The sequence below is a fragment of the Sphaeramia orbicularis genome, chromosome 11 (assembly GCF_902148855.1).
Source record: "Sphaeramia orbicularis chromosome 11, fSphaOr1.1, whole genome shotgun sequence".
Classification (NCBI taxonomy): Eukaryota; Metazoa; Chordata; class Actinopteri; order Kurtiformes; family Apogonidae; genus Sphaeramia; species Sphaeramia orbicularis.
The window spans coordinates 48,446,127-48,473,794 of NC_043967.1; the positions used below are offsets into that span (position 1 = coordinate 48,446,127).

The 27,668-nt window shown below is 36.1% G+C and overlaps 1 protein-coding gene across 1 annotated transcript in view; it reads left to right on the top strand.

Annotated features, from left to right (window-relative positions):
* The first annotated feature begins 1,871 nt into the window (after positions 1-1,871).
* The window catches only part of macf1a (microtubule actin crosslinking factor 1a), a 377,887-nt gene continuing 352,090 nt past the window's right edge, over positions 1,872-27,668 (top strand). Inside the window, 1 exon segment of the mRNA XM_030146682.1 lies at positions 1,872-2,106. Coding sequence (XP_030002542.1) covers positions 1,884-2,106 — 223 coding nt within the window. The 5' untranslated portion in view covers positions 1,872-1,883.

Here is a 27,668-nt window from a genome sequence, read left to right on the forward strand (position 1 = left end):
ACACACACACACACACACACACACACACACACACACACACCTCAGTCCTATTTGTGTATGTTTATGAGTATTTACTGCTGCTGTTCTTCATAAGGGCTTCAGTTTAAGCTTCAAGTCAATGAAGCAGAAGGTGATTTATGTTGACGGACGAGGAGTTTGAACCTTAATGAGCAGACAGACGCTGGGAAAAGGAGGAAGAGGAAGATGACAGTGATAGTGAGCTGAAGACGAAAAGTAAGCTGTCCTGTCTCACCGTAGCATCGACTCATGGTTAAAAATAGAAACACTAGATGAGCTTTGAAATCTCATCGCCCTCTTTCTCGTTTTTTCTAATCAACTCTATTGAACGAACCCTGTTAAGATGCTCCCTCTTTTTTCCATCCCTCCGTTTATTATCATCTAGAAGTCAGTTTACAAGTAGACATGCTTTGTACAAACTGTGATATATTGAACAAACGTAGCTGTTGTTGCTTTTCGACTGCGTTTGCCATGTGATCTATGAGTATCTGATAATCTATTTACTCTGTAACTGCTTCGTTGTTTGAGTCATTTTCCATAATATACCAGCATTATTGTTATGTTTTGTGCTGGCATATTTGCAGAAATATAAAAATTGTTTAAAAATTGTTCACTGAGTTCAAGTTCAGGTCTTTATTGTCATATGTGAAGTGCTTACACAGTGATAATCAGCAGTATTTCTCATTATAAGAAACACAATATATTCACACACATTTTCACACAAACACATAAAGTATATATTAAGTTAGGAATCAATGAGCATTTATTTTTTTAAGCATTTAAGCGAGTCTTTTTCAGGGTTGACACAGATTACACTGGTAAACAGAGAAACCAGGAGTGAAATATCTGACAATATTTTGACATATTTCAGCTTCAAGCTTTTGTCAAGAGGCTGAAAATCTTTGTTCTAAAAGACAGTGTCTTAGTGTCCTTTATTGGTGTTTTTTTGGCAACATTAATGATCAATTTGAGTTTTATTTAAAGGGAAAAATGTCAAAATTTCCAGCTTCTTGAAAGTGAATATATTATGTGTGATTTGTGTATGTTGTTTCTGTGCGACATTAAGCTGTTTTGTTTAATTCAAGATTTTTTTGCTTAATTCAAGTAAAAAAATCTGCCAATGGAACAAATGAAAATTATCTTGGTAAGATTTCTTGAAATAAGATTTTCTAGATCTTTTGTCTAAAAATAAGTTCTTATATCTCACTGAAAAGTTACTCATTAGGTGATTATGTCTAATTTTAAGTGTGATGAGATATTTGGATTAGAAATGAGATTTGGATTTTTTCCAGTGTAAGTCCAAAGACATGGTCATAATGGGACTTCTTTAGCAATTTTCAGCCATACAAGTAGTATATTATTGAATTATTCATATGATGCCACTGAACATGTTTAAGTTTGGACAGACAGTGACAAAACAATTAAAAGAAACCTCCTCTCTTTGAGCAATGTGATTACAATGACCAGTTTTTTATTCTTCATACTGTATGTCTCAGGTGAAAAGTTACTCATTAGGTGATTATGTCTTATTTTAAGTGTCATGAGATATTTTGACTAGAAATGAGAAAAATACACTTGGTAAGATTTTGGTTTTTTCCAGTTGCTTCTCTGTGTTATAGTTTTTTACTGTTACGCTCAAACTTTGCATCATTCATGACTCCTGCGTGATCACACTGTGGAGCAGCGATGAATTATACAGCGTCTGCTCTTTCTCTAATGCTCCCACGTCTTCTCTCTTTCCTTTTCTTTCCTCCTCTTCTCCTTCCTGACCTTGTTTCCTTCCTTCCCTCCCCCACCCACTGCATCCTTCCACCTCCCCTTCTTTCCTCCGTCTTTTCTTTTCCTCCCTTCAGTCCTAAACTGAGATGGAGTCGTCAGATGATGATACTCTAAGCGAACGCTCCTGCGTCAGCGAGCCGTCTTTTCGTAGTGAACGGTCTGGAGGGTCTCTGTCCCCGTGTCCATCCAGTCATGTGGGACCACCTGGAGACACGTTACCATGGAACCTGTCCAAACACGAGAGGAGGAAGAGGAAGAGCCAGGACTCGGTGCTGGATCCGGCGGAAAGGGCGGTGGTCCGGGTTGCAGGTAAGAAAAGGAAAAACACCTGAGGCACTTAGTCTGTGAGCTGATGGATTTAGATCCTCAAGAACAAAACTGTGATGTTCCAAAAATCATGGGAAGGAATGCTTGTAGGACCCAAAAAAGAGTGTGTTTGAGGTGCTCTTTGGAAAAAGGAATTCATAAAGTAGATGACAGAGAGGAAGGAAACTCCAAGCCACTGTCTTTAAGCATTAAAAGGCCTTTATTCTCACAGAATGGTCATCTATAGACTTTAAAAAACACTTCTACATGTTTCAGCTTCAAGCCTTCATCAGGAAGTCAAACAAATTAAAACCCCAAAAAACTGTGATGTGTTTGGGGAGAATAATAGTGGTGAAACGTTCTAAAAATGTGAAGATAAGATATACTTTATTGATCTCCCAAGAGGAAAATCCACATGTACAGCTGCACAAGACAATAAACATAAAATACAATAGAAAAATAAAAAGAAAGAGAAGATAGAAAAATATAAAATAAATTTGTTAATGTGACTGAATGACATAAATAGTAATAACAAGTGGTGCCAGGCACCACAAACCCCACCCCTTGCATGTATTGTAGCTTATTTTGGCATCGATCCAGCTGAGGTCATCATGTCTATGCATGTGCTGATGCCACCATATCAAGTGCCTCTATATATGTGGCAAGTTTTAAAATAAATTGAAACAAAATTGATGTTTTATAGACATTTGAAATTTTACCCATTATAAGATTAGATTGAAAAAAATCATAAAAATTTAGAACTTTGACCTACTTTCCCCAAAATGTAATCAGATCTATTCTGGGTCACTGGCAATATATAAACCAAATTTGGGATGAATTCAACCAATAGTTTTGCTGCTAGAGTGTTAACAAACAAAGAAACAAACTGAACCAAAAACAATACCCCTTGCCTATCCTTCGGATAGTGGGGTAATAATAGTAAATAAAGTAACAAGTGTGCAGGAGGTGATATTGACTGATGTGAAAGTCTGTTCAGAGCAGGATGTACTTCAGGCCAAGCTGCCGTTGTAGAGTCTGATGGTGTTTTTTGTACAAAGGAGCGTCTGAAACGTTCAGTCCTGCACCTGGGTGGGATAATCCACTGAATAAAGCCAGATGTTAAGTTATTTTAATTTTGCCATTTTCAGTAGTTTTTATTTTATCTTTCAGTTTAGTTTAAGTTTTGTTAGTTCAAACATATTCTGTTTTTATTTTGAAGAGTTTAGTTTAGTTCTATTCAATTTAATGCATCATGCACAAAGTTTATATTTATAGTGAGGATGACAGAATGCATGGCTCAAATATTATTTATAAAACCATTGTTTATTAAAGGTCTAATATTATGCAAACACATTTGATTGAATAATTAACACAGGGAAACAAGAATTAAGTGGATTTTGCCTGAAATTCTATTTCATTTTAGTTTATGCTGCTCTATTCATTGTAGTTTCATTTGTAGTAGCTTTACTTCAGCTAATTGAATAATATTTTCCCTTTTATTCTTTGTGTTTGTCAACTGTGATAATCCCACTCAATATTGGATCAAAAAATGTTAATCCTACACCAGTCGGACATGAAAACTGATATGAATGCTGTCCGTTAATTGTCTGGTTGTTGTTTCATATTTCCTGTTTATCTGCTCCTCCTTATGAATAGATAATAGAAAATCCTTGTTAAGTCACAGTAATGTAATGTACAAACAGCTCTTAAAATGTGAGCTCTAGCAACGACCTACGCCCAAAGAGGCTGGTGTTTTCCCAATTACATCATGCAGAATATCACATAAAGAATTTTAATACATGGCATCTGCTTTTGTCCAGTTCACATAAGAAATATTTTATGACAAAAACCATGTTGTCAGATTATAAGAAAAAAAATCCAGTGAAAAGGCAGAGGTTCAGCTAAGACCCTTCTTCAGTCTTTAACTTTTTCCCCCTTATTTGTCATTTTATGTCTCACCAACTCAATTTTCTTAAGTCTGGATAAAAACCTTACTATTTAAAGAATCTAAAATATGTTCCCATGTCATTTCCATTCTGTGTTGGCATTTTCATGCACTGATGTGAAATTGCAGAGCGTCATTAGAGAAAAAAAAACATCATTCACAGTCGGTAAATGTCACAGGAATATCTGGAAGGATCAGGACAGACTGAATGAAACATCTCCCCCGTTCTATTAGAAATATGTTAATTACTTATATTAATACTCAAAACCATCACAGGAACGTAAGCAGCTTGTGTTTGTCTTCTTCTGTGATCATATGCCATGAGTTATAGTTGTCGTACAGTCATTCCTGGTGGTTTTTGGCATCTTTCCCCTCAGAGGTCAAAGGTCAGACAGTATATTTTATTAGTTAACTGCTGTCCAGGCACATGGACGACATTCCCCCTCTTTTTCTTTCTCTTTGCTCGTGAAAACGGCACATGGAGGAGAAATGTAGGTTACTCAGCTCCTGGGAGAATCCCGGGTTCCCCTGTTTGCTGCTTGTGTAATCAGACCCTGGTAACGCACTAATAGCTTTTTGCTCTTTTAGTGAAGGGAGAGAGGAGTCACAGCTCGACGATAACAGAATATGATGGAAATCTGTAGTAACATTAATGCTGTTGATGCTCTCCTCAGCTCATAATTGTGTTTATTATTTATTCTTTGAGGCTTTTATCACATAAAAGCATCTTGTTGGATGGATGGATGTCCTTCCCTCCAGCTTCCTGCAGAGAATTGTCCCTGTTCCAGAGTGGATTATAATGCAAGCCATGTGACTGTGCAAGGTGCAATGAGATCACTAACATTACACCAAACTAGAGGTCGACTGAGTGGGGATTGGTGAATACAGATATATTAATGAAAATTATAAGCAGGAAAAGGCCAGGATCTGGGTAATAGGGATGCACTATATTGGCCAAACATCGGGATCAGCTATTATTTTTAACACATAACTTGATTACATTTTTAACACATTACATATCTTTTCTGACATGAATTGGTAACATTGTGTGCGTCTTCCCTGACCCCACCCCCCCCCCCCCAGACCACCTCTGAATTTTGAAACAGCAATGAAAGTAAATAACAAAATAATAATTGACAGACAATATGTTATGATACATAATCAAACATCATTTAAAAAAAGGGGTATGGTCTCACTTTGTAAGTTATGTTGATGAGATATCAGGCCTTGGTTCTAAAAGTTTGAGAAATGAATTCCATAACTTGTGGGAGATATGAGTTTTCCCTTTAATTGTGTTCGTGAGCCTTTCAATAGCTATGCAGGATGAGAGTTCTGAGAGTTCCACAATCCATGAATGCAATGACGGACAATCAACACTTTTCCAGTGTCTAGCTATAAGACACTGCATGTATTAGACCAGTGGTTCCCAACCTTTTTTGGCTTGTAACCCCATTTTATGTTTATGTTTATGCATTTGGCAGACGCTTTTTTCCAAAGCGACTTACAGGGGAAAACCAATTAAATCACTCACTCAATCAAATTTTATTTATATAATGCCAGATCACAAAAAAAGTTATTTCATGACACTTTATATATAGAGTTGGTCAAAAACCAGACTCTAAGCCAATTTACAGAAACCCAACAGAATCCTCCAGGAGCAAACACTTGTGACTGGTGACAGTGGCGAGGAAAAAACTTCCCTTTAACATCACATATTAATGGCGACCCCAGACATTCAAAACGGACTCATTTTTTATCCTAAAATTAATTTGTTTTCAATCATGTAGTAGTTTGTTATACTATGTCGCAAATAAACATTAATTTTAGACAACATTTAGGCTATATAATGGATATAGTGCACCTTTTTAAAATTTTTATATGGAAAAGTGTGTGGTGTTTTAATTATAATGACACATATATTGAATCATTACAACAGATTTTTTATTAGTATTTTTTTTTTTTTTTATCAGTTACTAGAAACTTCAGGTGACCCCATTTGAATTCCAGGCGACCCCACGTGGGACCCGACCCCAAGGTTGAAAAACACTGTATTAGACAGAGGTTCACAAGCCTACTTTCATGAGTTCTAAGTGCTTAAGTTTCTGGAATAAGACCTAGAATACAGCTGTCTGGGCAGATCAGCTATTTTTTTTTACTGTAAATAGATGACGCTTCACCAGTGGCCCTGGCTGATCTTTATCTGTTGTGTTCTATAACAAAATATTTACCACATTTATTTAGCTCATTTAAAGATAGCATGAAAGGCTACAAGACTTTATCACAGTTTATTTTCTATAGTGAGGATTCCTGCACAAAGTTAGGACTGATTAACAACAAACGCAAGCAAAATAATCCCTCAGACAAACTATTATTTAAAAAATGTGTTTCTATCAGGCCCTTAATATTGCAATTGTTGTGTCTGTGCTGATAAATCAATCAGTATTTACCCCACATTTGTAACTTTATTACAAACTGGTCAACTACTGAACTGAACATCAACATAAATCAAACTAATAATATGTTTTCTGCAACATTACAGCCTAATGGACACTCTGTTTCAAGTTTATTTGTCATATGTGTTTAGGGTACAAGTACCATGGCAATGAAACACAATGTACCCTGGCTCTCTCTCCGCCCAGTATCAAAAAAATAAATAACAACAAATAACAATAACAATCACAGCAGCAATAAAAATGCTTAACAATAAATAACACTAGCCCTCCTATTTGTAATACAAAAACACAAAATAAATAAATACAATTATAAAAGCTGTAAGCCAGGCTGCACTCTGGAAGGACCATATATAGTAATAAACCAGTACAGTTACCTCTGATTAAAAAAACAGCTGAAATACTCATAGAAATGGTCAGATATTGTCTACAAATGTTATGTCAGATGCCCTTCCTGCTTTCCTAATGTCTCACTGAGCCTTGTTCTAAACTGTCTGCATTGCTTTAATTCCACTGATGTTGTAAATGCCAGTTGCGTGTGATGTGACGGGGGATGGAGCGCAGAAACGATGACAGGCCTACTTTACAGGGAGGAGAACCACATGTAGGTCAGGTCAGGGTGAAGGGAGACAGTTCAGCGTGCACGGTGTTTGCATGTCAGTGTTAATACTCTTACACATGCACTGTTATACATTTATGAAAATGAGCTAAATGTGCCTGTTTTTGCTGCAAAGGAAGCATTTCCAGCTGGCAGACGGTAGCAGACGCACAGCATTAATACTTCAGTGTCTCTAAGCTTCTGTTTCCATTTCCTGTCTGACTTTTATGGCCGGGTTTAGTCGAGCTTTAACTGAGACTCAGCTTTCTTAAATCTGTCTGTAAAAGTTTCAGGAGGGGACTCTGCACTTTCAGGTACAGCTGCTTTATTTTTATTTCACTGAACAGTTTCACGGCTGAATTTTAAGCCGAGGATTGTTTGTGCAAGTGTGCAAAGAAAAGAAGTGTTACTTTGTGAGTATAAGTTTATGTTTCCAAAGAAGCTGTGCTGCTATGGCTCACTCATATATCCATGCAGAAATCCACAGTATGTGGTCACGGCTCCAAAAACATCGGTGGAATCATGAGTATGTACGACGACAGGGGTGGAAGTTAAAATAAGCAAAAATAGATGGATGTGCCGGAACAAAAAGTGTATTGAAGAGTGGTTTAGGGAAGAAGGAGAAGAGCATATGAATGTACAGTTATGTAGAAGCATGTGCGTACACGCATATTTTATTTATTTTTTTGGTTTATTTGATAGGGACAGATACAAAAGACATAGACCAACTTGTAACACAGCAATCCCATGCATGCATCATAGTGCTTATAGCAAAAGCTAATTTGCAGCACCGGTCCCTAGATGGGCTTTTATGAAAAGTGAAAATACAGAGAGGAATGGAGAGACAATGACCTTTTACATACAAAACTGTGGTATAGGAAAGAAAATAATAAGGTTAAAACAAAAAAACAGATAAACATAATACAAAAGTTAAACATGAGTACACTGCTGTTTCTGGCACATCCATTTTTTTGTAAGTTTTTTGAATGAACCTAAGTTTGTCAAAGATTTTATTTCAATGGAGAGTAGGTTCCACAGATTATCTTATTATCTTATTCCACTAGATTAGATATTTAATCATATCCACAGGAACATTGAGGTGAAAGGAGGGGAAATGATCCATAAAAATACTTAATGTTAAACATAATGTAGTTTAAGTAAACATGCACTACAAAGAAACAATGAAATCAAGATGACATTAAATTCTCCATTAGAGTATTTCTTACTTATAACTTGTAAAAACTTGAAGTATAATCCTCAAAGACGTGAACAGCCTTCAGTGAACTAAAGTATCAATTGATCTAAAATGTTTAATAACTTTTGAACCATTAACCCTATCAATACATGTAAATAATTCAGGTAAAATGCAGTTTCTCAGCTTTTTATCATTATCAGATATGACCCATTTGGACGTTCAGAGGCTCCGTAGTGAACAAGGAAACACCGTCATCTTCTACAACATTGATTCATCAGTAAAACCCATGGAGTTCGACTGTAGATACTTGTTTTTATGTTCAGTTAATGAGATATTTTGCTGAAAAAGTCTCTTTCCTTTGTTTTAATATGATGATCTTTGATTTTACTCTGGGCTTTTATGAACATCTACATGATCAGTAAATTAAATATAGGAAGATGCCCGGTTTTCACAGAAAAATGCAAAAAAAGGTGGATATTAGTATAATTAATGATGATAAATAAATTTTAAATGAAGGGAAAATTTCATTTGGAAGTTAACATAAAATAGATGGAAATCTTTAAGGGAAAATCAGTTGTCTTGTCTTTGTAGTGTTAAAAATAAAGACACTAAACAGTCCCGTACTTCGAACCATGAAGCTTGAAAAACAGCTCTTACTGTTTAAATCAGAGGTGTTAATTACAACCAGATATGAGCAGTGTTTGGAATCAGATTTCCTGCGTGGTCATTGAGTGTAAACATCACTTTTATGTTCATTTATTTCACCTTCACATTCTCTGCTACCGTCCTAAAATGAGGTTATGTTTTTATATTATATTTTTAGCACATGAATACGAAGGGGTTATTGAATTAAAAGATGTGTGTAGTGTAAATATTTAACTTGGGTTAACCCCTCGCTTCTTGAGGTCGGCAGATGTGACGCTGTCGATCCAAATGATCTCATGTGATGTGTTTTTAATGAACTCTGAATTTTCCTGCTGCTCCTTTTACCGTCTTTTAGATGAACATGTGTCGTGTAGTGGAAATTCACAGCTGCTTCAGTTTTTAAGTGTCGTTTTAGGCAAACACACAACAGAACACAGCTCTGAAAGGTTAAACAGGACAAGCATTTAGAAGGTATTATGTCTAATTATTAAAAGAGACAGACAGGGAGTTCTTACCTCTGGGCTGAGTCAGCGAGTCAGACTTGTTCGGTTCTGACGGCGGCGGGTTCTGATGGTGTTGACGTTGGCGCCGTCACAAACCACCCGGGGCTTTAAACACAGATGACACTTTGCTAACACTGCCAGTTGAAAGAATCACCTCTCTGCTAAACAGACATTTGTGAAATATGCTGATGTGTTTGGCCAAATCTGCAGACGAATTAAAGGAAAAAACAACATAAAGTGTCTTAGTAGTGTTGTTCCATCCATGTAACTCCAGAACAGCTTCAGCTCTCTTTGGAATTGATTCTACAAATCCGTGAACATGAGTTTAATTCAGTGGTTCCCAACCTTTTTTGGCTCGTGACCCTATTTTAACATCACAAATTTCTTGCAATTTCAGACATTCAAAACGGACACATTTTGTTTGCTAAAATTAATTTGTTTTTGATCATGTAATTGTTTGCTGTACTATGTTGTAAATAAATGTTAATTTTAGACGACGTTTAGTCTATATAATGTATATTATTATGGACGGAGGCAGAAAAGCCAGGTGTAGATTACTGCACAAAGGGAGAATGTTATTTTCCTTGGTACTATGTACAGTCAGTCCAGCTTGGATTTACAAGGCTGACAATTAATACTGAACAAACAAGAACTCAAACTATGAATTATGAAAGAGCTGCAGCATCTGAAACTGACCACAATGAACATTTGACAGATAAACAGAACCACAGTGCTTCAGTTTCAGCTTCACAGTTTGTCATGTCTTTTATGGATTGCGATTGTCTCTCTCAACTCACCATATATTTTTTTATTAGTGAGGGTTTTTATCTTTTATTTTTTATTTTTTATTTTTATCAATTACTAGAAATTTCAGATGACCCCATTTGAATTCCAGGCAACCCCACGTGGGGTCCCGACCCCAAAGGTTGAAAAACACTGGTTTAACAAGACATATTCACTCATTTTGGGTTTTGATGGTGATGGCTGTCTTAACACATCAGTCCAAAATCTTTTATGGTTCTGCTCCTTCCATTGGACATTATTTCAGAGCCAAAATTAAATTCATCATGTTCATCCAGAATTCTTAAATCACTTACACTTATGATGTTTGTCAGTTTAAAATCTAATTTTCTAAGTCAATAAAGTTGCAGTTTTTTGTAAAACTGTTGAAGTATCAGACTTTGAAAATACATAAATATAAGGCCCAGTTGACATGACAACACTTTTGGGTGAAAACGACAAAATATTCTATCAGATGCGCCTTTTGTTTAGACGGCAACAGCATTTTGGGGGATTGGAAACACAAACAAGTGAAACCACCTTCCAGAGTGGAAATCTTAAAAACGTTCCACTCTCGCGTCACTATCTAAAGGGTTGAAAATGCAAAACTGCGTTTTCTTGTCACGTGCAGTTTACATCACAGGCGTGTGCCAGTACAAGAAAACAGCAACATGTTGGATTATTTCCCTGTGACGGACCTTCAAGCTGCCCTAGCTGCTTTAATTTATATCCAAGAGTTGTTTTAGCAATTCTCACAAATCTTTATAGAGAATAGTGTTCTGTTTCCAGTTTTGTGATTTTATTTTGTGCTAGGAAGGAACAGGAGAAGAAGTAGAACGGTTCTACGCAGGTGCTTGGTCTGAGCGGTGGTGATGCCACCTGGTGTGCATACTGCATCCATAAATAGGAAATTTCACACTCTTTTGCATGTCCGTCTGCATGCAGATTTTTCCCCCAAAACACATGTCTAAACACGGAATTAAAAGTGAGAACGCAACGCCAGTTTTGCATGTTCGGTTCGGATCATTACCATCTAAACGTAGCCTAAGACTATACACCTGAAAGTCCTGGTGATGTCATCGCACCTGTGTCTGCCCACCATCTGTTCAGAGTCTGAAGATGTCTCTACAGCTTCAACATGACCACACTGGGAGGATTTTCACCTCTTTTTTTTTTTTACTTTTTGATTAGATATTTTAATTTTTCCACAAAAATATAATACAGTAATACAGTAATATAGTAGAAATACCATAAAGAGAAATCACATGGAAAATAAATATTTGTTTGTACCAAGGAAAATTACAGCAGTACAACATCAATCATAAAGAGACATCAATTTTCACTTCTTTTACTTTTTTGCCCTCCCTCTTAAAATTTAAGTACAATTTACCAAAGTAGTGTCTGTTTTGGTGTTGTTGACAGGTATTGCGTGTGAAAACAGATACATTCTATTCACCTGTTTAACTCCAAACTACATGTTTCTTTGTTATCTTTACCACAAACTGTGACTTTTTTTGGCTCAAATATCTTTTAAATTGACAAACATCAAACAGGATCAAAAAATTATTGCGTATTATGGCTTGACTGTTCAGTCCCATGGGGCAGAGCAGAAGGGGTGGGGCTTAGGCTTTCAACAGGTGTTCACTTTGGTTGAGATCTGGTGACTGTTAAAGTCGTAGCCTACAATTCACATCCTTTGCATAATTTTTTCTATGGCTTGTGGGTGTTGTCATCCTGTTTCAACCCACTCTCATCAGGTTTTTAATATATTTTGTCTTCTATCTGAATTAGATCAGTTCATACAGACGATTAGACCCAAATACTAATTATAATTATAACAATTAACTCAACAGTTTGAACATTTGTACACAAATAGACCATGCTTTATTTCCCAGATAGTTTCATATTTAAAGGCAGACAAATAAAGAGCAACAAGCCATTTTTGCAAGGTCAGATTAACTGTGTGCACCCTGGGGCCCACAATTATGCAACCTTTGTTTTGGTTGCATTTTTTTTACAGACTTCATCTAGTTTATCTCCAGAAACATATGAATATTTTTCATCTCCTCCAGCATATATCCATAAATGTGTCATTTTGTCAGAGCAGAACCATTCAGGCTTGTTTCCACTAAACTCAGTTATGTTTTGAAGTCTGTCATGCGTCTTTTCCATCTGTCCTGGCAATTACTTTTAATTTATTCTCTACATTCTGTATGATGTTGACTAATTCAATGAACCACACTCTGACACTACTCGACTCCTCTGCTGTAAATGGGAAATGCCAATGAAATTAAGCAAATACTGGTGACATCTACTGCTTTATGATTTTGTGGAAGTCAGGGTATAAGCAGGTTAAGTCGAGTCATTGTTCAATTCATTGTCAAGTCATATGAACATCTGATGATCTATCATACAGGTGCGGAAAAAATTATTAGACTAACCTTGTTTTCTTCAGTTTCTTGTTCATTTTAATGCCTGGTACAACTAAAGGTACATTTGTTTGGACAAATATAATGATAACAACAAAAATAGCTCATAGTAGTTTCATTTCAGAGCTGATATCTATCCATTTTCCATGATTTTCTTGATAATAACCAAAATCACCTCACTTCTTCCATCAATATTTATGGCATTGTACTGACAAAAACAGTGCTTTTAGGCATTCCATGTTTTCTTTTCTGTCTGTACTTGAATGCATAACCATTGTTTTTAATGACTTTTGATGGTCTAATAATTTTTTATGTGACTGTATGTGAGCCAAAGTTGAGCCAAGTCAAATGGTTTAAGTACTGAAAGTGAAAGCGAAATACGGATATTAGTATTTTACCAATAGGCATGCTGCATTCTTCATTTCTTCTGTCTTTTATCTCGATCAGAGGCTGATTTCCAAATGTTTCAGAAGTCAGTTGTCATCTTTCTGATCCAGTATTCTGTCAAATCATCTGCAGCAGGTCAAAGTCAAGTTGAGTCTTTCATCAGTGTTAATAAAATAAGTCTCAGGTTTTAAAAATATGACTTATGTCCAGTTTAATTGGAGGCATGAGGTTAAAGTGGTACAAATCTGGTGAATAGTGAATGTAACCACTGTCACGTCCCTTTAGGAAACTATGAGCAGATTCTTTTACATTCATTTCAATAGAAGAAGTAAAGATGAGTTACAGATTTTAACTAATTCTTTGCACTTTCTTATCTTCTGGACATTATAACATTAAAATGACATTTTTCAAAATAAGGAAAAAAATGGACTTTTCTTGAGGCCTATCTCTGTTTCTGCAATAAATACAAATCTCATCTGGAGGAGGTAAAAAAATTAAATATAAAACAAGTGATAATTATGATGAGATAGTGTCAGCTGCCTGTAAAATGTGATATTAATATATTTTTTATTGTATTTAGACCTTATTAAATATTTTTATATATATAGTGATGTTAGAACACATGACAGATCTAAAAAGATTGACCTTGTTTTGCCTCCAAAACATGATTTCATTTTATAATTTTCCTGAAACATGCAGGCAACAAACATCAGATGAAGTGAGTTTTTATCCACTTTTAACTTGAATATTTCTTTAATGAGCAGGATAGGCCTTGTGCATTCAACAGAATCGCACAGCTGTGTCCTCAGACTCACTATCACACCCGACGATTATATGGAATTTGGATTCATCTGTTCATGAACATGATTGTGTGACATCGACAGTGAAATAAGCCCGGCTTGCTTTTTTTTTGTTGGAAAATGACCTAAATCTCCTTATGATGGCTCTATTCTATGGTTTATAGAGCAGAATAATGACTTTGTAGATGAATTTGCTGATTGCAAAAATTACACTGAAGAATTAATTTTAAATGTCAAAGGTGTAGACCTCATTTTAATTCAAGGGCCAAATACAGACCAATATTATAACCCACAAATGATGACAAGTCCAAACTTTCAGCTTGGTTTAATGATGATGATTACATGATGAAAATGTTTACATCTGCAAACTATCATTTCACAAAAAAGGGAATAACATGAACAACTATATACCATCTGAAATGTCTTCTGAAAAACAAATGCAATTTTTTTTTTTTTTTACAATATTCTGCCTGTTACTTAATATTTTGTGCATTTGTCGATCCACTGTAAGTTGTGTTAATAATAAGCAGACATAACATTGTTGAAACTGCACTTATTTTTCTTGAGAAGTTTCAGGTTGTACATAGTTCTTCAGGTTATTCACATTTTCACAGTGTAATTTTACTTTTGTCAGACTAAAACAAAGAGAAAAATGTGATTATTTTTATGTTATTATTCTATTATTTTACTGGTCACTTGACATTAGATTGGGTTGTATGTGACCCCTGAACTAAAATGCATTTGACACCCCTGAATTAAAGCATCTATAACTGATACACTTGTCTCTAAATGTTTAAAATATGCTTTGTAAATGTATGAATTTTAATACTTTAATATTGAGAATGGAACCCACAAAGAATAGTCTCTACTTTGGTGGTACAGACTAATGGGGATCCTTAAATAAAGAAAATAAGTCATTCTCATATCATAAGATCATTTCCAAGCAGAGCATCTCTTTTTACTGCCTCTTTTCACAGTTCACTGGTTGTAGTTGTTGTGTTGTTGTTTTTGGTGATGAGATTTTGTGTGGTTTTGTTTGGAACAGTGTACTGTGAGCTTCAGTCGTAGTGTTGCTGCCAAATCTCCATCAGCTCATGCTTCTGGTAACATCCAGTCTGTCAGCACCGGGTCAAGTGCTCACTCAGGCATGAAAACTATTGTGATGATTTTACATTTTACATAATATGAACTCTGTGTTTACATTGACCTCAATTCCCATTCAAGCTGAGGAATGGAATGTGGAAAATGAATAAATTAGGCTATAGTCTAGCCCAAATAAGCAGTGGAAGAAGAAGCTTTAGTTTATTTGGAAGATTACAGTGAAGTGGACAAAAGAGGAACAGCACCAGGGAAATGAGGAGGAAGAGCGATGTGGCTGAAGATGAAGAACAATAGAAGGGAAACACAAGAGGCTGTGTGAGGAGATGAGTTCTGAGGATACACATGCATGAAGCCTGGAAAAAAAAGTTAAGCTTTAGTTTGTCAAGTATTTTGAAGAAAGAGGTTGAAAAAGTCCAGATCAAACACACAAATTAGATAATTGATTAACCCATAAAGACCCAAACACCCACTGGTGACACAAACCATCTACAGATCTAAACTGTCTAACACCTGTTGATCCATTAATCCTATTAATACATGTAAATAATTGGTTTAAAATACAGTTATTCGTCTTTTCATGGTCATCAGATATGACCCATTTGGACATTCAGAGGCTCCATAGTTACTGTGGAAACACCATCATTCTTTACAACATTGATTCACCAGTAAAACCCATGGAGTTGGATCAATGACAGTGGATGGACATGCATGTTTTTAACCCTTTCATGCACTGATTATGAGAACTTTAGTTAAGATTTTTTTCTTGAGTGTTTTTATTCCTCCATAGGCATTAAAAAAACAATGTGATCAAGTTGTGTTTTTTTTTTCATGGAGTTACAAAAATGTCTGTGCATTTAGTTTTTGAAGTAAAGAAACGTGTTTAAAACCCAATATCAGAAATTGATATTAAAACAATGAAATAAAATCTGATGTTTTCTCACATTTTAACATATTCTAATGCTAATTATTGCTCTTTTCATGGAGATAATATGCAAAAAAAAAAAAAAAAAAAAAAACAACCCTAATTTTTTCTAACAAATAACAATTGATTTACACTGAAACATGCTACTGCAGATCAGGTTTATCAAGAACAGCAAAGTTACAGTAATGGTATGAATGTCAGTGGATGGGATGAAGCATAAGTGTCCACTGTGTTGGCTGATATGGAACTAAAACAACAAAACTCATGAATATACAAGAGAACAGCTGGATAATAACTGTCCACTGTAGTGACCACTATGCATGAAAGGGTTAAAGTCAATTAGTAATGTCTTTGCTGAAAAAGTCACTTTTTCTACATTTTTCCCTGTTTTAATACTATTAACTTTGAATTTACTCTGAGAGTTCATGAACATTTATATGATCTGTGAATTAAATATAGGAAAATACACTATTTACACCAAAAAATGCAAAATATAAAGGATAATATGATGAAAGAAATGTGTGATAAATCACTTAAGAAAGGTAGAAATAGAGAAAAACTCATTTGGAAACTGCCACAAAAGTAGCAGTGGGTCTTTATGGGTTAAACATTTACATGTTTAATTTGTTTTATTGTAATTTCCATATTGTGCAAAAATGAAGCTGCTAAAATGGAATGATTTTACCTGAAATTCTATTTCTTTTTTTGCTTGTGTTGCGTTTTAGATTTGTTTTCATTATTATTTCAGTTAAAGGAATATTTTTTTCAGTTGTTTTCTCAGTTTTTGTTAATTACAGTGAAACTGTTTTTACCAAGAACTGTATAGTTGAGGGGAGATGGGAAGAAACTCGATGACCCTGTCCCAAATAAGCAGTGGAAGTAGTGGCTCTAGTTTGTTAAATAGGAAGATTACAGTGAAGTGGACAAAAGAGGAGCAGTACAAGGGAAAAGAGGAGGAAGAGCGATGCGGCTGAAGCTGTAGAATAATAGAAGGGAAACACAAGATGCTGTGTGAGCAGATGAGTTCTGAATAAAACCCGACTGGACTCGTATTCAGCCTCTCTGAGCGGCTCTGCCTGCTGAGCATGAATGTCAATGAAACCTTCCAACAGCTGCTGGGTTTTCTGGTTCTGTGAGGAGGAGTTTTTAGGATTCACCTCCTGAATCAGACTGAACAGAATCATCCTGAAACCACAGAGTTTTAAATTTTCACTTTGGTTTTTGATTTCAGTTTGACTTTAGTTTCTTGAAAAGTACATACAGTATATAGTTTTATGTTTATTTTCATTTTGACAAATCTACCTGTTTTAGCTCAGTTTTCATTTAGCTTTAGTTTTAGATGTTTGACAAGGAGAGTTTTGATTCATAAAGGTGCAAAGAAAGAAAGACAAATGATTTACAAAACCACTGTTGATCAAAAACGACATTCTCATCAAATTCTGTTTGGAATTGATTTCTCTTTAGGTTTAGTTGAATGTACAAGTGGATAGGTAGATTATTTTTGGTCTTATTTTTATGAATTAACTAGATTTTGGTCCTTTCTTTTTTTTTGTAGTTTAATTTAAGTATTATTAATTCTAAGTAATAATATTTATAACACCACATGTCCATATCTTGCGTGTAGGATGTAATTGTGAATAAACAGATTTGTCTATTATTAGGCTACATTTTTTTTTTTTTTTATTTTACCTTTTTTGTTCTATGAGTACTTTGCTATTTTCTATTACTATCATTGACTATGTCATGTAGGACCAGGGCCAGGAGGGTGAGGGGGTGGGAAGAATGGAACAGCTTCTGGTGTGAAATAGTAAAACATTATTATTGGCTCCAAAATATTCACATTTTTTGACAGATTTTCAAATGCAGTAAGTTTACGCACATTAAGTATATACCGTAAGTGGCAAGGCTATAGCATGAAGTCTGAAAAATGAAAAACAAACAAACGTTTAGCTTTAGTTTTTCAAGTATTTTAAAGAAAGAAGCTGAAAATGTTCGAATAAAACACCAAATGAGATCCTTTATTAAACATTTATGACCTTTAGTACATGTTTAATTTGTCTTATTTTAGTTTCCATATTGTGCAACATCATTTTATTTTTAAACAATGTCAAACTGGTAAAAAATGAAGCAGGTAAAATGAAAGGATTTTACCTGAAATTCTGTCTCATTTCAGCTTGTGTTGCATTTTGGTTTTGTTTTCATTTCTATTTCAGTTAAAGAAATAATTTTTCAGTTGCCGTTTCAGTTGTTTAATATAATAAAACTTTTTATATAGCAGAAAAGATGTGGTCAAATGGGAAAATATCTTCATTTTATGCAAAGGACTCAAATAATAGTTCACCAAAAATATATTTTAGTGTATTTTTTAAGAGCAAAACAAGAAAAGACTCAAGATGACAAACAAAAATAATAAACTAAACAACACCATCCAGTACTAATCTGTGCATGATCTACTCTGCATCAGTGTGTGTGTGTGTGTGTGTGTGTGTGTGAGATTGCAGGTGTGATTATTTAAGCATGTGAGCATCAGGACCCCACAGTCTGTGCCTGCATGTAACTTAGGCGTCTGCTGTCCTGCCTGCTGCTTTTTCCTTCCTCATTTCTCAGCAGGCATCTGAAAAGGAAGCCTTGGCTATTCCCCTGTTGCCATGGCGACACGGCCTCCTCTGTTTCCATGGTTTGTGAAAGGCAAGGAAAAGCAATGGCAGTGGGGGTGACAGAGGCTGACACCGGGTATAAAAGGGAGGGCAAAACAAATAGCGAAACAGAAGGAGAAAGAAGAGGGAGAGCCCGAATTTTAATTTGGAGCCAGAGAAAAGAGGAGTGAATGATCGACTCGGTGTAAAAAAAGTAATGAAGATGTGGAGGAAATAGAGAGGGACGGGGGGGGGGGGGGTGATGTGAGGAAATGGAGGGGGTAAAGGTTCAGAGGAAGAAATGATGACTTTTAAGTAAAAACATGGAGAAGATAAAGGAAAAGGAAGGATAGGAAAACATGATGTGCAACAGAAAAATGTGGCTAAAAAGGAGAAGTGAGGATGTGAAAGATAGACGACGAGAAAGGATTTGGAAAAAGAAAGATTAAGAAACAAACATGAATCCAAGAAAGAGTTTAGATCAAATGATTGAAAGGCAAAAGAGGCAGGTTTTAAGACCATCAAAGAGATCTGAGGGTTTATGGGAGCAAAAGTGAGGAGCAGACAGTTTATTGAAGAAAAAAGGCTTTGAGGAAAGTAAAAAAAAGAAAGAAAAGAAAAAGGTGATAAACAAGGACAGATGGAGGTCTGTTAATGTGGAAGTTATTAGTTTGTTACCTTTGATGAGCCAAATGTTTGTACATAGATGAGGTCTATTAAACCGTGTGTTTTGACGCATGTTCATGTAGTTTGTTGTTTCCTGCATAAATGAATGACAGGTCACTTTTTTGGTTTATTTTATTGGTATTTTAACAGGTTTTAATAACATAACAACAAACTAGTCCTCACCCCAGTACAGCTCCGACAGAGGACAAACATTCTTGTATACAAAAAAAACAAAGAAACATATACAGTGGCCATATTCACATTCAATTGTTTGACATAAAGAATAAGAAAAAAAAAAAGAAAGAAAGAAAGGGATTATAAAAATAAAAAGCAAACTGATGGATATGATTAACTGAAAATAAACAGAAAACAAACAATAGATAAATAAGTCATATGGGTCACAAAAGGTTATGTGAGGTCATGCCAGCCCAGTGTGGTGGCTCAATCTTTTACTGTTGGACCCCCTTTGGAGGAAGAAAAGTCTCCAGGCCCCCATCAACCATAACAACATAATAACAGTGGTGGAATTATAACTTTTATTGACAGAAACATCAATATTGAAACAATACTTTTTGCTTTTCCTTGAATAGTTTTTTTTTGTTCAAATGAAAAATAATTTAGATTTTTGCTTGTATGATACAAATAAACTCAACAAGACTGCTCCCTGAGACAACATTTGTCCAAATAAAAATAGGAAATGTGCAGTTATCTTACAACTTTGACAATAAAGTTACTTTTTTTTTAGAACAACAAACCAATTTGTGGAACAAAGATGAACATTTTAACAATATCAGTGGCTGCAATGAGCCTGTTTCCATTGCACATCTCAGAACATTAAAGTGCAGACTGTAGAAACTGTGCAAAAACAGTAACATTGAACATTTTTCTTTTCCAGTATTCTCCTATTCTCCGGGCCGAAACTCTTTGTCTAGTCTAGTGACAGATCACCATGGCAGTAGATTTGTTTGGTGCACATCCCTAAAATGAGTCCAGGGTGCTCCATCACTAAAACATTAGTTCCACCTGCTACATGTTCTAACCTGAAGGAAAAAAAAAAAAAAAAAAAATTCAGGAGTGATCCCATGCTCCCCCAGCAAGCTTTTGCACCTCCCCTAGGGGGCCCACCCCACAGTTTGTGAAACACTGTGCTAACCCATCTCATAGTCTGTTTTCTATACAGTCAATAAACGGCTGTCATCATGTCAGGTCACATTTAAAGTGATTGCAGTAAAGTCAGAGTCAGCATTCTGACTTTAATTTAAGGGACTCTGACAGAATAAGGCTGAATATTTCCATTTCACAGTGGTAAGATTGTCATTCTCCTTCCTATTGTGTTATCTGTGTTACTGCTTTGAACGTCCTCCTCACTATGTAACAGATTAACAACCTCCGAGCTGTAACTACACCCTGAAAATGACAGGTTTTGACACAGACACGTCTTTACATGTGCCATTTTCTTTTTAGTATTTAGTCATTTTAACTCAGAAAGACCCAAACAGCAACCGAAGGTGACTAAAAGCATCTACTGATTTCAGTTGTTTAATACCTGTTGATCCATTAATTCTATCAATATGTGAAATAATTGGTGTAAAATGCAGTTCTTCATCTTTTCATGGTCATCAGATATGACCCATTTGGATGTTCAGAGGCTCCGTGGTTACCATGGAAACACCTTCATCTTCTACAACATTGATTCACCAGTAAAACCCATGGAGCTGGATCAGTGACAGTGGATGGACATACTTAGTTTATGTTCAGTTAATGATAGATTTTGTTGAAAAAAGTCACTTTTTCTTCAGTTTTCTCTGTTTCTGATATATTGACCCTCAACTTTATTATGAGCTTTAATAAATATCTACATAATCAGAAAATTACAATTCATAAAATCCCTGATTTTCACTGAAAAAAAAAAACAAACACACAAAATACAGTAAATAATATTATAATAAATGATGATAAATAAAGTTGAAGAAAGGTTAAGTATAGAGAAAAATTCTGCCACAAATTTAGCACTGGGTCTTCATGGTTAATACCATGACAGGCTTCCTCATGGGCACATGTTCCACCAAAACAACTTTCCAGGTACTATCTTATAAAAGCACTGTTGCAGCATCCTGGAACTACCCAGACAACCTGGATAACTTTAACTCCACGTCCAGAACAGTAGTGGAGGGTTTAAACTGATCTACAGCCCCGGCACAGCGCTAATGTAGTGCAGAGATACAGATACAGAAGATCTGGATATGAGAGACTAGATGTTCAATACAGAACCATCAGAGGCTAACAACACCAGATTAAGATGACAAATGATGCAGGTAAATACCTACATATTCATTACTCCTACACTGTAATACCAGCGGCAGCATCTCCGCTAAAATCTCGCTTCATCATGTCAGTGATGCAAAGTCAGAAATGTCCATTTCTTCTAAACTGCTCCTCTTCAGATCCATTTATTTTATTGAATTTCTCTGCAGAATTTATTTAGTTCTACTCCATAAATGTCATTACCTGTACTGTATCCAATGGTCCAATAAATAAATCATTAAGGAATACGACATGCTTTTGTCATGAAGTATATAAACAATGTTTGGCTTTTATTCTTATAGACCCTATTAAAAGAGAAATTCAGGTTCTCAGGAAAATCGCCGCTTATCAATTAATTGTTAATCAAACGATAAGGTCAACCAAATAATTATTAATGGATTAATCAATAATTTGCCTCCCTAATCATTAGTTATTAAACATTTTAGATTGGTAGATATTTTTGGTCACAAGAGGCTATTTGGATTTTTATGGGTTAATATAAAGAAACAAAAATATGTCATATCCACATGATAAAACAAGGACACATGATTTTATTCTGATAAATAAGTATAATTTGTTTGATAAGATTTCACTTTTCATTAAATTTATCAATGAATCTCCGTAACTTAATCAAATAAGATGTTGTTTAAAACACAGAAGGCAGTTGTACACATAATTTTGTTTCTATTCAGTACATATTCTCTTAATTTTATTCTGATTCTTTGCAGACAAACCCGTATTGTTTAGCAGAAATCACATTAATGATCTCGAATCATGAATGGAATGACTTTTATGTATGTGTCGTCCTGAGGCTGTTTTATTTGGATCGGTTTGTGATTGAGTTTGCAGCTGTGTCTGTAAGTAGTGACTGTAGGACAAAGGTCGGTCCACCAAGATTATCATCTACCATTTATTGGCTAAATAACACACTAATCCGAGTCACACACAGTAGATTTGATCCTGCTCTTTGTATTTAGGCCGCTGAGCTACGTTAATAAGATGTAATTCAAACAAAAATGCTGCAGATAATCAGACTGTATTGTCTTATGTTTTATTTTTTATACAGGCATGTGGTTTTAGTAAAGAAAAGGTTTCAAAAGCAAAACAGTAGAATGTGAAAATAAGTGTCGGATGATTTGCAGAGATAGTTGTGTTAAAGCTGAAGTCAGAAGCCGCAGTGAATCTCTGTCGAGGCGTTGTTCATGATGTGTTTAGGACTGTATGTCCTTTTGGCTCACAGAGCACATTCATTCTGCAGCTGGACTCTGCATGACAGCACACACAACGCAACAACACACATACACACACATATGTATATACACAAATACATGACAACACACTGCAGAAAGAAAACAATATGTGACAGATGGAGGCGGACGGAGACACGAGAACGAGACGATTCAGTGTTGGTGTTTATTATTTAGTCAGACGTACGCAGAGGCAAATATTTTAACACTTCTGCTGCTATTTAGGTTCATTTTTGCAATTAATACAAATCAGGAATTCATTGAAGACAAGGAGAAAATATAAAATTATATTACAGAATGAAGTTTGTACAGTTAAAGGCTGAAGTAGGGTCAGTTTCTTGTAATATCGACTCATCACCACTAGGTGGGGATGTAAAGTTTCAAACATAGACAAGTTGTGTCCTTTTATAGTAACAGTAGTGGTATCTAACACTACTTTTAGATAATCACTGCACTCTACTTACTTTATATTTATATTTATTATATTCCACTACATTTCAGAAGTAAAATATTCTACATTTCTCTGGCACTTCACTTCTCAGATTTCCAGTTTTTTTTTAGTGAAAACCATATATCTCTAAATGTGGTGGTACTGAATATTTGTGTTAAACTGATGGATGAAATATTCTATTATGGGTTGGAGAATTATCCTATTTCTTCAGCTAAAAAAACTCTTTGGATTAGCTAGAAAATTACAGATATAGAGGAGTGTTGGATTGAGAGCAGCATTTATATATTCTATTTCTGATATAAATGTACTGTGTTCTGGTGCAGCACTATTCAAATTCTATACTGAGGGTTCAGCAAGTTTAACAATCTAGTGATGTTTTTGACCAGAAAAAGCAGAAACAACTCTGTCTGGAGCTATAAAAATAACTTTTAACTTTGCATTTCTAGGACAATGATGCAACATTTGGTGAATTTATTACATTTAACAAGTACAGTAAGGAAAATAGTTGAGATTTTGACTTTTATAGGTTGCACATTTTTACAGATGGATGACAAAAGAATACCTTTAGGCTGACTGTTAAAAAAAAAAAAGATTAATTCAGTCATTTATTACCTCCGCCAAGGAGGGTGTGTTTTTGCCAGGGTTTGTTTGTTTGTTTGTCTGTTGAAATTTTCAGGGTTTGTTGGAAATGGGATAAGGAAGAAATGATTAAATTTTGGTGGTGATCGGGGGTGGGGGGGCCCACGGGGGGGGGGGGGGCACTGATCAGCCTTGGCGGAGGTCTGTGCTCTCCGAGTGCTTCTAGTTGTGTATCTGTTTTTATCAGTTTTAGTGTATTTCATATTTGTTCTTATTTTTATTTTTACTAGTTTTATCATATCTTGTATTTTTATCTACAACTTTGGGCGCATGTTCTAAATGTACTATATAAATAAACGTGACCTTGACCTGTGTGATTCAACAGCTCTGTGATTTGAAGTCATTTTCAGGGTTTGTTGGAAATGGGATAAGGAAGAAATGATTAAATTTTGGTGGTGATCGGGGGTGGGGGGGCCCACGGGGGGGGGGGGGGGGGGGGGGTGCAGACCAGAAAATTTCATCAAAATCTGTCCATAACTTTTTGAGTTATGTTGCACACTAACGGACAGACAAACAGACAGACAGACAAACAAACCCTGGCAAAAACATAACCTCCTTGGCATGGAGGGGGCCCACGGGGGGGGGGGGGGGGGGGGGGGGGGGGGGCACTGATCAGCCTTGGCGGAGGTCTGCGCTCTCCGAGTGCTTCTAGTTTTGATATGTTACTTATGTTTTTTTTTTTTACAAGAGCACAATTTGGAGTGGAGAGAAGTTGAAGAGCCATGAATTGCAGACTTCTGTTCTGTCTAATCTACTCATGTACTTGATTTGTTTTTTCAGGGCTTTAGGATTTTTGCTTTTATTGTCAAGTCACTCAGTTTTGTTCTATTTTTTTGTTCCTATAAAATACCACAAACCGACACAAATGATAGAAACACACTCACTAGAACAAGCTTCTCATTCCACACATTGAATAACAGAAAACCAAAATGGAAAAACACGAAACTTGTTAAATACATTTAAAAAAAAGAATTTAATCAATCCCACCAGAAAACCACCATCTATATCCAGCTAATGATATTCACCCCCATATATTTGACTCTTCTCTTTGCTGTCTGTTTTGTTTTCTGGTAAACACAAGGAAGCTCCTCTTTTCTGAATGAACAGCCAAAATACCTTCTCTTACATGATCTTCTTGCATTTTTCAGGTAATATGAAAAAGTCTTAGCTTAAGGGAAGTTAATATCATCCATTAGATACAGGACAGAAGGCTAAAACATGAAAACCACAGCTGCATGAAGAGATTACACCGGTTTTATTAAAACATTACTTTTCCAGCTGAGACTTTCATCTTAAGTCTGTCTTATCACTCTGTAATTTTGTCGTACATGCTTTTATCTTGACCCAGTGTGACTGCTGTAATCCTTCTTTATGCAGCAATTTGACTTTTAACAGGTATAACACCTACTAGACATTCTTCCTCTTCTTGAACATTCTCATTTTAGGTGTAATTTTAAGATTTATCCCAACATAAGCAAAATTCATCCAATTTTTCTGACCTTTACAACTAATACATCAGGAAATGAGTTGCCTGTATGTTCAGCAGGTCCATACACAGCACCGCCTTTAACATACTTCAAAAATTTGTTTATTTGACGTGTTTGTCCATAAAAAAACAATTGTCTATATAAAATCTATATTGTCCTATAGCAGTGGTTCCTAACCTTTTTTGGCTCGTGACCCCATTTTAACATCACAAATTTCTGGTGACCCCAGACATTCAAAACTGAGACATTTTTCTCTTGGAGATGTCTTAGCAGGGCCAGACAGGTGAAGAAATCTTTCAGTTCTCTGTTTGATCTGGTTTCGACTGTGTCCGGCTAGGTTGAAGCGCAGTAACGCATGTGGTCACATGATAGGGTCAATCAAGATATGCCCTCTCAGATGTTATATCCTGCATTTTATTTGAACTGAATTTTTATTAAGAAAAATGCGTGGTGTTTTAATTATAATGAAATATATACTGAATCATTAAAAAAAAAATTATTAGTAATTTATTTACATTTTTTTTAATCAATTACTTGAAATTTTAGGCGACCCCATGTGGGGTCCCGACCCCAAGGTTGAAAAACACTGTCCTATAGGATTGACCTCTGTATGATTGTGTGCTGAGATGAGCCACAGAAGGCAGTATTTTATAATTATAAATACAAGCTATGATAAAAAAATGTACGAAAAGTAAAATAAAAAAAAGAAGAAACTTTATGTACATATAAAGTCTATACACATAAAGACAGTATCAGCTTTTAAACAGTATAATGCAAATTTTTTTTTTGCACAATTAAAGTAGTGATAAAACCAGTGGTATAAAAATTTTCATTGATATTTTGCATAATTGGTTTAACCTCCTGAGACCCAGCAATTCCTTTTTGTCCTCTGTAGGGGACAGAGGTTTCACAGCTTTAACAAACAAACAAACAAACAAACAAACAAACAAACAAACAGACAAACGTTGACCACAAAAAAAAAAAAAAGAAAAAAAAAAAAAAAAAAAAGCTGTTCCAAACAGGGCACATATTTAATCAACTATTTAAATGTTTAAAAAAACAAAAAACAAAAAACTTTTACTTTCCTGGGTTTCAGGAGGATATATTAAATTCTTACAATAACAAACATTTACTTCCGTAGTTGAGAGAGCTTGACAGGCCTCGTGCCTAGTTACGGTTGCTAAGGAAGGACAGGACAGTACTCCAATTTTGAGAGGAGCCATAAACTCATAAACTGAGTCGTAAACACTGAAGCACATCCTGCAGCTGTTGTTAATTACTTAAAGTAATGTCCAACACAGACACAGTAGTAAATGTTGATAATATTAATGCTCCAGGCCGGTCCGGTGCTGAGCTGTCACCGAGCCCGGCCCGTCATGTGGGGGCGCGCGGGTTCCACGTTCCACCGGCGGCCATGACTGCTAGCTAGCACTTCCCCACCGGCTCTTAAATTCCTGCGGCGGAGTGTTCCTGGCGTGGCCGGTAGAGAGGGATGGAAGACAGCCACTGCAGGAGGAAGAGGAGGGGAAAGCGATAAGAACACACACACACATACGGACGCAGTCACACAGCGGCAGAAACAAACCGCAAAGCCGGGATAGAGGCGGCCATTACGGCTGGGAAGCACGCCGGGAGCTCGGGACGGCTCGGATCCACAGCCTCAGCCGGCTACGGTTAACGCGGATTCGGGGACGGAAGCGGACACTGCCTAACCCCTGTCTTCTCCTAACCGGGGTGTGTGTAGGCTTTCATACACCCCCTCCTCCTCCTCCTCTTCCTCCACCTCCCCCTCCTTCACACACGGGAGGCACAAAAAGCAGCAGTCGCCGGGTGGAAGCTGATACCGACGGACGGAGAAGGAGACACCGAGCGATGCGACTGTGTGCATCCGCGCACAAACGCACACAAGCCCCGATAATGGATAGATAGCGTTTATGTAAGCTCCACTTCAGCTGACACTTCAGAAATACGTGCTCATTTATTGCTTTTTCTTCATTTTGGACTCTTTAAAGTGTATTCACGGATTATTCCTTAACCCCGCCGGACTTTTCGTGTGCGCCAATGCATCATATTTACTAGTTTCTGTGGTGTTGAATTGGACGGAGCCAGAGAAAGGAGGAGAGGAAAGTGCAGCATTGGACCGGGTCACTGCGGTAGTCTGCAGGCCGACCCCCTCTCCACCATGGCCGGGTTCATACCCGGTTTGCTGCCTTCAAACCATTCCCAGGAGAAGGAGTTTGCTCAGGCATATGAAGATGTCCTGGAGAGATATAAAGGTAAAAAAAAAAAAAAAGAAAGAAAAGAAGACAAGGTGTTATGTGTAGAAGTGTGCAAACTCACACAGAATTGAGAAATGCCACATTTAAGACCAAAATAAACT